Source organism: Haliaeetus albicilla, chromosome 17 (assembly GCF_947461875.1).
Source record: "Haliaeetus albicilla chromosome 17, bHalAlb1.1, whole genome shotgun sequence".
In the NCBI taxonomy this organism is placed as follows: domain Eukaryota; kingdom Metazoa; phylum Chordata; class Aves; order Accipitriformes; family Accipitridae; genus Haliaeetus; species Haliaeetus albicilla.
Window position 1 is genome coordinate 10,415,154 of NC_091499.1, and position 14,125 is coordinate 10,429,278.

A 14,125-nucleotide genomic window follows, 5' to 3' on the forward strand; every position below is an offset into this window, starting at 1 on the left:
GAAGTAGAAAACATCGGCCTTTTGAGAGGGTCAGTAAAGAAAAATGGCTTTACTTATTTCTAAGACAAGACTGTAGCTTAAATGGACAGATGCATTATCCAACAGTTCATCTTACTACATTCTATTTCTCACCATTTTCTGCATGCATTCTCTGTTCTGTTTGTGTATGTGTGATCACTAGCAAACTTTAAGTAGGATGAAAAGTCTCAGTGCCAGTGCCACGTCTGGAGATGGAGGTCCTTGGTCCTATGGACCCACAGGTACAGGAAGCAGCAACCAGGGGACTGAGATTTTGGGGCCAGCATGTGCACATATGTGTTACTGCTAGCAAACTCCCATCCTGTTCTGCTGAACATGATCAGGCCATATGTGCTCCTTGTGTTTCCAACAGTATTGTTTGTATTTCTGTGGTGTGAGCAAAGGCACTGCTGTCTGTGTTATCTGTGTGCCTGACCATGTTACTGCTGTCTGTGTGTCTCTCTCCATCTTTGGATCTTGTGTTCAGTCTCATTACAGGCTGGACCTAAGGACAGGGAAGTGTAGCAGCAGCACCTATGAGGTTGGAACTAGGGGAGCCCCTGGAGTCTTAAGAGCTCAGTCAGCTCTATCAGACCAGGAATGCCTCTGCTGGTCCTGAAGCTCACTGGATCCAGATCCTCTTATCACCTACCTAATCAGTTGTGGTTTGTTTGTTTGTTGTTTTTTTTTTTAAAACAAACAAAAATGGAGGAAGCAGCTTTTAATTTCTGGTCTAACTATCAGAGGAAGTGTGTACCAGAATAGTCCCCCCACTTGCAGTAAGCAGAGCACCAGAAGTTCCTGAAAACCTTTAATTTTAACATGAAGCTTACTAAACATCCTCCCTCAAAACCACAAGCATCTGTAGGACTACAAAAAATGTTACATGAGTAACAAAAGACTCTTTTCACTCTGATGTTCTTTCCTAGAACTTACTTGGTACAGAGCAGGGATAAATATTCTTCTGAATTTGTCTTACATGGGAAAGCTATAGAGGTATCACTACTTTCTGCAAGCTCTCACAAGATATTTCAGACTTGCCAGTAAACATGGCAACAATGCACTTCTTTCAGTGAATCTATATCTCATGGAATTACTTCTGGAAGTTCATTTGATGAGACATTTGTGATATACAAGTGTGGCAAATAATTATCACTGTAGAAGAGTAGCATGCTCCACTACTTAATTTACATTATTAGTCTACAATATGGATGGTTATGCATTTTTTATAAGAACACATGAAAAACAGGCTTGGTATATACCTACCTGTGCTGCTCGAAGCTCTGAAATCAGTTCTGTGAAGCTCTGGTTTCTGGCTGGTTCAGAATCCTGCATGACTCGTGACTGGATATTAGGCTTCTCTATCTTTTCTCTAAACCGCAACAGCAAAACCAGTTACACAATGTGGTGACTTGGCATACTAACAGTGGCATACTAAAAACCAAACACAACCCCCCACCCAAATGGTACCACAAAGCCAATCTGTGCAGGCTCAAAACAAAGAAAGAAGCAACTATGCAATACATCTTTATACCAAAAATATTTCACCTGTAAGGTGAAATCTTCTCACCTCACCCAGACTTGTTTGTTGGGACTACACAAGGGCAGGAAACAAAACTTACTCTGCATCAGTGGAACTCATCTACAGGCCTCTCCCAAAGATTTGTAAATTAGGAGTACAGACAATTGCTAGGTTTTTTCCTCATTACTAGCACAGGATGCAAAACTTACAGGACCTACAGTGCAGTGAATCTAATGGTTCCTCTACTACCAGGATCTCTTGTAGCCCCTGATCTACTGTGTATCTTACAACAGTTATCAAAACATTTTGACATGTGAACAGAGCCACAATACCAGAACAAGCGTAGTATATATATTACACATTCTGATATGAATAAGAGTATTAGAATTTTAGCATTGAAATATTCCCCAAATGGAAGACTCTAGTCTTCCCGCAGGTCTGCAACATCAGCAAGAAGACTAAGAATTAAGTGCCCATAATCAACATAAATCAATTCTCAAAAGAAAAAACAAAACCACAAAGCCAAGAAACACTAGAAAACATGTACCTGACAGACTCTGCAGTGATTCTTCATAAATAAAATAATAAACACAGTGAAAATGCCAGAGATTTTAGGTCAGATGTTTAAATGAACCTACCTTAGGTCTATTAATTCAGACATTAAACACTGATTCTCCTTAAACATTTGTTCCTCATTTTTTTTGTTTTGGATTTGTAGCTCTTTCATTTGTTTGTATAACCTCTCATTTTCCTAAGTTGAGAGAGACAAAGTATGTTTATAAATTACTGTTCTATCGAGTTCAAAAACAATTGTCTATGACTTGCATAGCTTGCCTACGGAAACAGTGGAAGCAAATTCTAAATATTTTATTACTAGGTTTTTAAAATGGATATCTGCTTTTATTATCTTTACACTAAAGTAGTATACAGTGACCTCTACAATCTTGTCCAAGAATCTGCTCACTCTGGAGAACCTAGGCCAGTTTCTCTACAAAGCTATCCCAACTATATTCTAAAATGACATACATGGATGGGTGCTGACAGACCAGAGCTCAGCCTGCCCATGCTCCAATCCTGCGGACACAAACCATCACCAATTCGGGATGCTCACAGCCATACCAGCAAGACCTTGTGCCTACACCAAGGAATGCTGCTGAGCACCAGCTGGAAGCTGGTTAAACTAACCTATTTGATTATACAGCTGCAAGCATTCAAAAGGATTATTAAGCTTGCATTATCTATTTCTACACTTGACTAAGTAATAAAAATCAGGCACACTAATAAGGTTTCCTTGAAATCATCTTAAAAGCAGAACGCTCCAGATTTCTAATATTGCTTAATAATACTAGTTTTCTACTACATTTGGGACAAAAACTTTGTGGTTCTTTATCGGCCATAAAGTATTTTCCCAGTTCTCAACTGAGAAGTTGGCATATTTGTACAATTTAGAACAGCTACATGGAATTGTGGAAAAACTTAGCCCAAACTAGACATATGTGAAATACTTTTTAAACATGCAATACATGTTTGCGCTTCACACCTAAACTTCATCCACTTTTTAGATAACAAAATAACGGTTTTCAACAGAGAAGTAGTAACCATTAAACAATTTTGTTTCTGGAACTGGCTAGAACAAAGCTCAATATGCTGTGTGGTATACCTGTTGATAACCTTGAATAATGACCTCTTGATCTTCAATTTCTTTTCGTATTTGTGCCAGTTTTTCTTCAGTGACAGGAATTGTTGCTGTATGATGGGTCCATCTCTTTTCTTGACTCAGCTCTTCCATACTTCTTAACTTTCAAAAAGAAAAAAAGACACACAATTAATAAAGTTTTGTTAGCAATATGGAATTCTCTACAAGACTACACTTTTATAATATAAATAGGTCAATCTTTTCATTAAGATATGAAAGGAGACCAATGAGCTAGTCTTCTTATTGGAGTTTTACAGAAGCATTATGAAACAGGAACAAAGTATAAAAAGTTTGGGAAAAGTTAAGAACAGAAGAGGGAGGGTAAAACTTTGTTATGTATCTAGACAGGAGGGTATAGTGGAATAACCCCAGGAATATGCCATATAGATACAACATTGAAAAATGCATCAAAAGAATAAACAATACCTCAACATATAGTACTTATCTATAACAAGTGGTATCTGTTAATCTCTTGGTTTTTTGGTTTGGGGTTTTGGGGTTTTTTTTGGTTGGTTGGGTTTTTTTTGTTTGTTTGGTTGTTTTTTTTTTTTACGGAAGAGTGAGTTAAATCTTTGCAAAAAACCTGCTGCAGAACTCTCAAAATAGCAAACTAAAGGAACTCAGGATAACATAGTTTATCTTTAGGAAAAAAAGATCATGTCTTTTGGGCAATAAATGTAACAGCTGGTATGCATTTACAAACTAGCTGTGTGTAAATCTGGATTTTCTGCTCATTAACAACCTATGTAAAATACCATTAATTTAATTTTCAGAAGCAACGTTTCTTCTGTTCTATAGTAATGGGATACAAGATGATAAAGTACCTTACTCTGAAGAACATAGTTTTCCTGACCCAACTGAAAAAGCTCTTTTTCATGCTGAGTTTTCAATTCTAATATCTTTGTCTCTATTTCTTTCTCTTTTTGTGAAACTGTGCTGGTTAGCTGTTGAATCAAATCATGAGCTGTGTTCAGGTCCTCCTCTGCAACTTGTACTCGTTTTAGCAAATATAGTTCTCTATCACAACTTTTGATAGGAGAAAATGATGAATCCTAGTGAAGAGAAAAATTCAGGGAAACATTACATCGAGCTGATTGTTTACCAAAAATTCCGCTCATTAATTTTATTTAACTGGCTTGTCTGGCTCTCAGCAACCACACAAGGCACTTGAAAATACCACACCCCCCCCCCCCGCAACATTCTAATAACAAAACATCCTGCATTGTGATAATTATTAACGGTCTTGACAAACAGGCTTGCAAACCAAGTTGTACGTACCATAATTAGGAGCATCACTGATTTTTACTTACATGCTGATATTGCCTGCAATAATCCACAGCCTGGTGTCCAAGATTATTAACAACTGGTTGCCCAGACATAACTCTGTTAATACTTCCCGTCAGAGTTGATTCATTTGTTGCAGATCTTATTATCCTAGTAGCAAATAAGGCTTCTTCATTTAGGCAGAAAGTACAACAGAACAAAATTAAATTCAGAATTTAATGTCCTTTCAAAAATATCTGTTCACGTGATCCACCCCTTAGGCATATAAATTAAGTATTCTACAACCGGAATTTTGAATTAAATATAGCAGCTTGAGAGCAATGAGACATTATGGAAAATGTAGCTGCTGTTTTTTAAAGTAAGGAACTGATGACAAGATAAACCAAAACCCAAGGGAACAACAGAAACAAGTAGCTGGATAATAAATCCTTCATAAAACAAGGTTAACCTCAGTTCTCTGTTTGAGAAGTGGCCAGGTATCTAAGTATTAGATATTTCTGTATATAGGAACACAACATATTTCAAAGTATGATGAAGATAAGACACAGCAATTTTCAAAATGGACTTTGGAGTGCAGACAGCATAGAAAGACATGCAACATCTATTTGTTGCATCAAAGAGCAACTTGACTGGAAATTAAAAATCATGGAAGTTTGCCTTAGAGAGTAACTAACATACATGGAACTATTCATGTATTAGTCTTCTGCAACACAGATAGTAACTACAACTGCCATTTCATTTCTGCCTATAGCAATTTAAGCTAAGAGCTCCTGCTTAGGAATGTTACACCTGAAAATGAACAGACAATGATCATTTTCCAAATTTTATACTTTTTGCATTTCTCACACTACGCCCTCACAAAGATCCTCCCTTAACACTGACGATTAGGGGATTATTTGATTCAATGCCATTCTCTTCCTAGCTCTAGAGGTCCCTGCAGAATGCATCCTGGTGACATTAACTTCTGAAGTCACGTGAAATTGCTATGGAGCATGGTTATAGCTAGAGAGGGAAGAACATCTTTGAATGAGGCTAGTGGCCTCATTTTCTCAGGACTAGTTATTCACCTCACGACCTCCATCTGGCTGTACACCCTCCTTTTCTTCAGGGAGCGCCACAGCAATGCACTGAGGAACTAAGGTCCCTTAGTTTGACAGCTGCCACTGAAGCATCTCCCTAAGATGGGCAACATAATCCTAAACTGCTTTTCCCAACACTACTTACAGAGTTTTTAAAAGCATTACATGCTCAAAGCGTGCTAAAACCTGGGCATCTATGGAGTTATCTTCCCATGCCTCAGGGATAGCAAACACTGTCTGCAAAGATGCTAAGCTGAATTATCTAATGAAACTCTTTAGGCTTCACCCAAAAATAAAAAAGTTCAGTCCTTTACTTGTAACTCAGCTTTCACAGGACAATATTGGTATTCTCCTTTCCTTAGTGTTACAAGAGATGTGAATAGAAAAATAAAGGTTTCTTTTTAGTGCTTTCTTTGTATTCTAGGAAAGCAAAGATAAAAAGAAGCTGAGAATAGAAACTTGGCATCACACACAGAAGTTAGTGTGTCAGCAAATCTTCGCATTTACTGTAATGAAAAATTTAACTTGTAGATACTTATTTCTATTTCTCTTTTTGTATTGTTTTGGTCCTACTGGTGAACAATAGGCAAGTCTCAAACATAGTGGTGGTATATGTGAGTAGAAATGAAACAACACTACAGTGCAAAGCTTTATTTAAAAGTCTCTCTTCCAGCAACTTCATGCTGATACAGAAAAAATTCAGTACATAATTGCATTTGGGTTTAGATTTCTTCTACATTTTGAATTTGTTTTTTCTTTTGTTTTGTTTTTTTTTTTTTTTTTTTAAATGTGACGCATGAAGAGTAAAGCTCTCTGGCTCTTAAAACCCAGGCTTCTTATGATAGACTTACCTTTAGATCTTGCTCTATCTGCAGGACTTCTGGCTTTCACACTGGTCTTTTTGAAAGTTTCTTTTGGTGCTTTCTTTTCATTAGCTGGAAAAGACTGTTTTGAGAGTGAGCTGGGTTTCCCATACCCAGAACTTCTAACCACCCCATGAGGACCATATGAAGATTTCTTTTTATGTAAAGGTGCTGGACTTCTGATATTCTTGTGTAACATTGGTTTAGTTGTCATTGATTCTGATCTTTCATTCTTCAAGGAACGAGACCAAAGAGCCTGTGATAAGAGCACATTTCTTTAAAACAAGTTTTAGACTCTAGTGTGATCTGAAGGTAGCTTTCACTACTGAAAAAACATAGAACCAGTTACCAGAATTACACACCTGTAAGACTCGGGGTGGCAGGAAGCATTATTTTAAACCAAATTAATAGTATGTAATTTTGCAGAGTTTTACTACTTCGGAAGTATATGTAGTGCAATTATTTTCTACCAGCTCCATTTAATTGTTCTGGGAAGTTGTATTACATTACAGGATCTTTAGCTTACCAAAGCAGGTAGCTCATGACTAAGGGCTAATCACAGTGAACACAGAAACCTAGCGATGAAGAGAGGAACAGTGGTGGGCAGAGGAACACTACTATACCTAATCATTGAAAACAGAGCATGCAATTCCTAAGACGGGCAAATGAGGAAGCTTAGCCTGTTGGCCCTGGTAGGAAACCCACCAGGATGAATCAAACAACCCCTCTCCCTGCAATGCCTTGCAGACAGAAGCAGTGATTGCCTAAAGGAGCGGGGGGCTAATTTAGGGGATGCAGGGAGAAGAGAATTTGGGGATGCAGGGAGAAGATTTAGGATCGTGTAAATCTTGTTATGGAATGTTTGAGAAGATTGTGGAATGTGCAAAACTTATGGGATGTTTAGGGAAAGGACAAAAACTAGGTGAAGTGAGAGATTAAGGTGGATCAGGTAAGAACAAGTGTGGGAAACAGAGGGAAAATAAGATTAAAGTTTGTGACATGACCAGGTTGCTGGTCAGTACGATTGCCTGACTAAGCCCTACATTGATCACTGCAGTCTCTCCTATATTCTTATTAAACTGTATTTCTAACTGTCCTCTCCACAGGTATGCTCTCTATTCTGAGCCTGTGTGTGTTTATACATGTACCCCCAATCGGAACACATGCTCAGACTTGCTACTAGCTTGAGCTGGAGACATGGAACTGCAGCAGCCTTGTGTGTCTTGGGCTGGGACAGGAAGAATCCCGCTGGTCCCAAAGTCCACTGGATTTGGCTACCTCTAACAATAGCAATGGTAACATGAGAGTTTCAAGAAAAACAGCAACAGCCTCTCAATTTCTAAACATCAGAGCATAACCAAATGACAGGCAGTCTAAAAATATATAAATTTTAAATGTATTTCCATATAATAAAATCTGGTTGATATTACTTACTTGTTTAGTTTTGCTGCCTTGTTGTGAAAGCAGAGAGTCTTGTACTATTTTTTCTCTTAGTACATCTGGCTGTACTTCACTGGTCTGAATTTCTTTCTCAGTCACCGTCTGAAAATTATCATCATTCACAGCTGTCTGCAGAAAGATGCTCTCTTCTCTGTTACATTTTTCAAATAAGTTTGTCTCCCAAACCACATTATTCTGGTGCTCTTTAAAGGGCAAGTGGCTGATGAAGTCATTTGTTGTGCTGCCTACCAGTTTCACAGGACTACAAGAGAAAAGAATAAAGTCATATATAATAAGACTTTTGCCCTTTGCTTTTCTATTACTCTGGAAAAAGTGGGCCATTTTTCCTTTAGGTATCAGCTGTAAAGACTGCTGGAATTTGAAAGAGCCACTAGGCTCCTTTTAAGAACAACCTTGCAGATTTAGTTATACAGATTCATTCCCATGCTGTGGAACAAAAGCCATTTCCCAGTAGTGACTGTTTTTGGAGGTAACAAACTCGGCTACAAGAGGAACACCTGCAAACATGGAATTAATGCTAATAAAACAATGAATGGTAATCTCTGCTGGGTGCAGCTATGTGACAAGCTCCCCAAACTCATTTGCTAATGAGCCCAGGGCCTGTGCTTTCTGCTCTAGACACAACTGTTGGAGCAAACTAGAAGAAGGTATGGAGCACAGGTTAGTAAGAATCATGAGAGTAAGCAGAATAAGAGGATTTGATCTTAGATTATGGAGGCTAGAGAGCAAGGATAGGATGTGGGCTGAAATCCCTGTATGGGGGAGGGGAAAGAGCAGAAGACTAGGAAAGGAGAGATCCTTGCTATGGTAGCTGCGAGAGTGACAACACTCCTCCAAATGATTTGGCAAATATTGCTGCTTATCACTCAAACAAAGTTTAGGAATCCCTGGTATAAACAAATTAACCCTGCATATTAATTTTGCAATTCACTGTAAATGCCATAATGCCAGTGCAATACATAATGAAATTTCAGTATTTAATTAGGGAAAAAGACAGATGAGTAATTTACTAAGCTGTTTTTCACAAATAGTTAATGGACTTAAGGTACTACAATTCTTAAAATGCATTCTGAAATAAATACCTTTCAGGCTCCACATCAAAACTTCTGGTATTACATGAATGTCCTTTAATTGGTTTCATCAATTCTTCCACAGTAGGTAAATCTAATTAGTGGGAAAAACCAAACCAAAATAAAACAAAACAAAAAAACAACAAATCAAGCCTTAGAAAAAAATCTTTAAAAAGGACAACATTTTAAAATGTTTCATGAATGGAGTATTAAAGATATTACTAGTTCACTCACTTTTACGTGCTTGTGCAATACATGCCTGCCTTTGAGGTATTTACCTGATTCAATAGTTGACATGTTTTTTGAATAGATGTCATTATTTTGTGAAACACCTTGCACTAAGCATTCTGAGACCACCATTGCAGAATCATGCAGTTTTTGCTCATCAGTGTCTCCCAAAGACTGATCAATAGGATGGTATGCTTGGTGTAATGCTTCAATGTCACTGGTGGTTTGTCCATAGGAAGTGCCTGTGAAAAATGCAGGCTCATAAGAGACACTACAGGATTTTCTGTTTTGGGAAACATCCCACTGGAGCCCGTTACTAGCTTGGTCTATTATGTGGTGAGAACAATGATTTTAGTTATGAAAAAAATATTTTAAAATCTCATTTTTACTATAAAATTAAACAGTTGCCAAGTTAATCAGTACATACTAAACAGTCTCATCTACAGTTTGCATGACTCTCTACCCTGCCTCCCCCACCTCAATATTTTATCAGTACTAAAACTAACAGTGTATGCAATATAACTATTTTAAACAGATGCCATCAGAGCCATACTCTGGATACAAGTGGCATACACTGTTGTACAAAGTTTGATAAGAGAACGCAGTTTATAATTGTGTTCAATGCTGTCAAAGAAGAATTTTAGCTATGATGAATAACCAAAGGAGATGGTACTTAAAATCAAACTGCAATGTTAAAAGTAACTTTACAATAACCAAGCATAAAAAGGTGTCTTTTTAGCAGAAACATGACTTTTTCCTGAAACATTTCTTCCTCCTTTCAAGATTTGTTACTAAAAGCCAAGGGCTTCATGTTCACTGATAACCTAAGAACAAATGAAGACATCAGAGCCACCTATTTTACTAAAGTAAGATTTTGGAGTTTGGGTTTTGTTGTGTCTTTTTTTTTTTTTTTTTTTTTTCAAGCAACCCTTACCTGCTTCATTCATTTCAATTCCACTGACTTCTTCAGGCAGATAATGTTCACCTAGAGCTACATCTGATGTTTCAACAGCCTTTTGAAGTTCTGTAGTTGAATCTTGTGAATCAAGTAATACAACTAAAACCGAGAAGATAAATGTTAAAGAAAACACAATTCTCTTATTTATACTCTGTCTACACTGGAATTAGAAGTATACCAAAGCTTATCTTGATGTCCTAAACATGCAAAAAATGCTATATAGATTATTCTAATGCCATTAACAGTAAACTGATTAACTCTGATTGCAAGCATCAAAATCCAAGTACTGACTAGATGTAGTAAAATAAAAAATTACGCTGATGATCACTTTGAAGTGCTAACATATAGATTAATTTCTAATCACTTCAGTCCAACAGACTTTCAGTAGAACACAATAAAATCAGGTGAAAAATATCAAAATAGTAAAAATCAGGTACGAAAGTTTCAAAAAGTTACATTTAGTATTCTCCTACTTAAAGTTTATATTTTACCTTTAGCCAGCATGCCAGTGTTTGCTTCTTCCTAACAAAAATAAAGAAAAACAATTACTTTTTGAATTTCAGGGAAAAAAAAAAATCTGGAAAAACTTCAAAAGTTGGTCCAAAACCTACGAACAGTTCTTAGAACTAAGCAGTTCTTGGTGCTCCAAGAACATGCGCTTCTCTAAAACTCTCCATAGCATGCCAGAAGGTCATCAACATCCTGTACTCTATAAACCCTCTCACAAATGTCTGGGAACTAAATGCTACTATGCAAAAATGGAATAATATTTTTGAACCTCCCTGGTTCTCTTATACTGTAATTTAAGGAAAGAAAATAATGTAGTAGTAAGTACATTACACTTCCATTCTAGTTGGTCTCTTCAAACATTTATTAGAAATATTACCCTAACAAACTTACTTAAAAAGAATTGTAAAGAAAACATTTATCTGTTATAGATGAACACATGGTGCTCTATAGACTCCTTTCAACAAAAAACAAATCAGAACGTGTGCTTCAGGAATGCACCTGATGTGCTCCAGCCACATGTGCTCCACACCAAAAGACCTGACTAAGCTACTTGACAGTGATACCTCCAAAGCTCATACAGCATAGGTTTTGGGTCCTCTGTCCAAGCTGCTTCTCTGTACAGAACTACTTCCCTCAGTCTGTGTGACTTGTTGGTGTAGACACCACCTTAATAGCTCCAAGAGAGAGATTAATCACTACCAATTCTGGGGCTGAGGTTCCAACCAGAGCTCATCATTTATGCACTCCCATCCACAGTTCTTAATTCAAAGGAGAAGTAAGCAGGAAACCGTGTGAAGAACTTAATCCTTTCAGTGATTTATCACAGGAAAAGTGTATATCCTTAACAGAACAATATAGTCCCAGGACGACTATATTATTTTCTTTCAGCTAGCACTTACTATATAAAGGTTTACTATATTTACAATTACATATTGCAGAGCTATTACAATTCATGCAAGTAATATAAACATTTGGTAAGTTATACCTGTTCTTGAGGACTTAAATCAACTCCCGACGCGATGTTCTGATTCACCTGACTTCCCTCAGTTTTAAAGGCAGGATTAGCATCTGTTTCTTCTTCAAAATCTTCACTGTAGCTGCCTGAAGAGTAAAATAGACATCAAATAGAATGAATCTTCAAGGAAGATAAAGTAGTAAGGGAAAGCTATTTCCTCTTCCCCAATCTCTCGTCTAAGAGCTACTGCCACTATTACTCCTTTCACAAAGGCAACAGAAAGGCTTTGAAACTGGGTCTGGTACTAAAACTACAGTAAAAGTCACACATAATATCTCTAAATTTGAATGAAGTTTGTCTTATGATCAGATATACTTTACCTCTGTCTCCTCAAGGTGTATTTGAATTGACCCCTTTTATTCAATCACTTTCACTTACGGGTGAAGTGATGCAATTCCCCCCATAGTAAACAAACTACTCTGTACATCCACTTTGACAACTCCAGCAGTTTTTAGGCTCAAAAGCTGTAATTCTGCTTCCTCTGACCTGCGTTGATGGCCCAACAGCCGCTCTCAAGAGTAAGCATTATTTAAAAACACAAGTGTGTCAGAGAATGCATTTTACAAGCAAGCCAAATGTTTTTCCTTCAGTTATCTAGGTCCTTCCACAATTTCTAATTCCCTGTTGCCACATCTCCTCCACTCAGCTCCTGTGGTTACAGGCTTCAGTGTCTGCACTATCTGTAAACCTTAAATCTAGAAGCATTGCAAAACCCTGGTTTATAATGTGTTCTTTCTGTGTTTTGTCACCAATACAACTGACACACAGCCTAACTCATATGTAAACACTACTCTATGAAAAGTAACTCCTTCAGCATTCTCTCTGGGTTTGGACCATGAGAAGTCTGATGAGCTGAAAATAGCTTTCTCATACTGACTTAAGACATACACAATGCTTATACTATTGCTGTACATGTATTATCCACTACTTCGTTTGCTATTTCATGAAACAGCACTTTGGCAAAGACTAAACCAAACCATGCACAACACACAGACTGGGCATTCCAGGTATTCCATAGAAACTGTTCTCCTAAAAATCAGAAGTATCAATTTCATAAAACTGACTGTAACAATCAAGTAATTTCAACCATTTTGTTCAGAAAAAGAGTACCAAACTGTTGTAGCATTTCTCCTACAACTATCATGATCTCTTGCAATCTACAGAGTAGTCAAACTTGCAAGGAGAAAAGATTTCCTGTGATTAAGGTTTACAAATACAGCCTCTTTACATTTGGGAAATTCAAGCCTGACAACAGGACCTCTCAAAAGTTCAGCTAAATATATGAATTTGAAAATACAATATGTTGGTTAAATTACAGGAATCCACTCTATCATATTTTAGCAATGAAGAGTGAAATAAAGAGAGACAAGTGAAAGACAAATAAGCAAGATGGAAGGAGTGTAGCATGGAAATTTGGGAAAAAGATCAGGTAAGAGTAATACTGCAGATTACAGAGATTAAACTCAGGTATGAAAAGACAGTACAAAAATACAGATGACAGTTAAGACACTGGAGTAACTCAAACATTAAGATGTAGTTCAGCATCAAGGTCATTTTTTCTTCAGTTTTTGATCGACAGTTGCTTGGGGGTTTTTTTGCTGTTTTTCTTTAAGACGCTGGTCACAATAGATTAAAAATACACTTCAAAACAAAAAAGCACAAACCAAAAGCAAACCCCTGAAACCCTCTGTCTGAACACCAGCTGCACAGTCATAATGCAAAGGCAGACTAAAAGGCCGATGTGAGACTACAGATAAATGCAAATAGTTAATATGGAAATTACAGTAGCTTTCAGATAAATAAAAGCTTTACCCACAACACTCAGGGTGATATGGGAACAGAAGTCAATCGGTTTACATATTACTCAGAACAAAAAAGTTCAGTTAGGATGCTGGACTATCTTGTGAATCTGAAACCTAGAAAGAGTCAAGTCTTCTGACTAGCTCCAAAGGCAACGCAGAGTACAGAGCAAGCTATGAGGCTGTAGTACTACCTCCTCTTTCCAGATCTTTAAATTACATCCCACTACAAACATGAAGATCCTTCGCTATCCTCTGACACCCTGCTGTGATGTTTTCTGAAGACTTTGCATTTGAACTGGAGCACTAATCCACAGCTTTCATTTCTGTTATCCTGTTTCATGAGGTTCTTACAATTCTTAATGTACACACATTAACAACAAAAATTCAAATTAACAATTTAGAAAGATGGTATTACCAGATTTCTCTTCATGTGAGGATTCCTCTTCTCCTTTTTCATTTTCTTCATTTCTGAGAAACAAAATGAAAATTTTACTCTCTTCTTGGACAGCAAATAAATAGTCCTTTTTCTCCAATTCCAAACTCTGATACTTCTCGCAATTAGCAATAAAATTAAAAACCTGAATTTGTCTACCATATCAATCATAGGTAAGAAAGGCGG

At 37.1% G+C, this 14,125-nt stretch overlaps 1 protein-coding gene across 5 annotated transcripts in view; it reads right to left on the reverse strand.

The window, feature by feature from the left end:
• Positions 1-14,125, reverse strand: part of CEP162 (centrosomal protein 162) — a 47,603-nt gene that overhangs the window by 15,944 nt on the left and 17,534 nt on the right. For all 5 annotated transcript variants that reach the window (XM_069804792.1, XM_069804793.1, XM_069804790.1 and 2 more), the window contains 13 exons: positions 13,922-13,974; positions 11,675-11,790; positions 10,671-10,701; positions 10,156-10,278; positions 9,272-9,463; positions 9,006-9,087; positions 7,897-8,164; positions 6,451-6,718; positions 4,547-4,689; positions 4,061-4,288; positions 3,201-3,338; positions 2,179-2,291; positions 1,285-1,390 (listed from right to left, as the gene is read on the reverse strand). In XM_069804792.1, the coding sequence (XP_069660893.1) occupies positions 1,285-1,390; positions 2,179-2,291; positions 3,201-3,338; positions 4,061-4,288; positions 4,547-4,689; positions 6,451-6,718; positions 7,897-8,164; positions 9,006-9,087; positions 9,272-9,463; positions 10,156-10,278; positions 10,671-10,701; positions 11,675-11,790; positions 13,922-13,974 (1,861 nt within the window). The remainder of the gene's footprint in view (positions 1-1,284; positions 1,391-2,178; positions 2,292-3,200; positions 3,339-4,060; positions 4,289-4,546; positions 4,690-6,450; positions 6,719-7,896; positions 8,165-9,005; positions 9,088-9,271; positions 9,464-10,155; positions 10,279-10,670; positions 10,702-11,674; positions 11,791-13,921; positions 13,975-14,125) is intronic.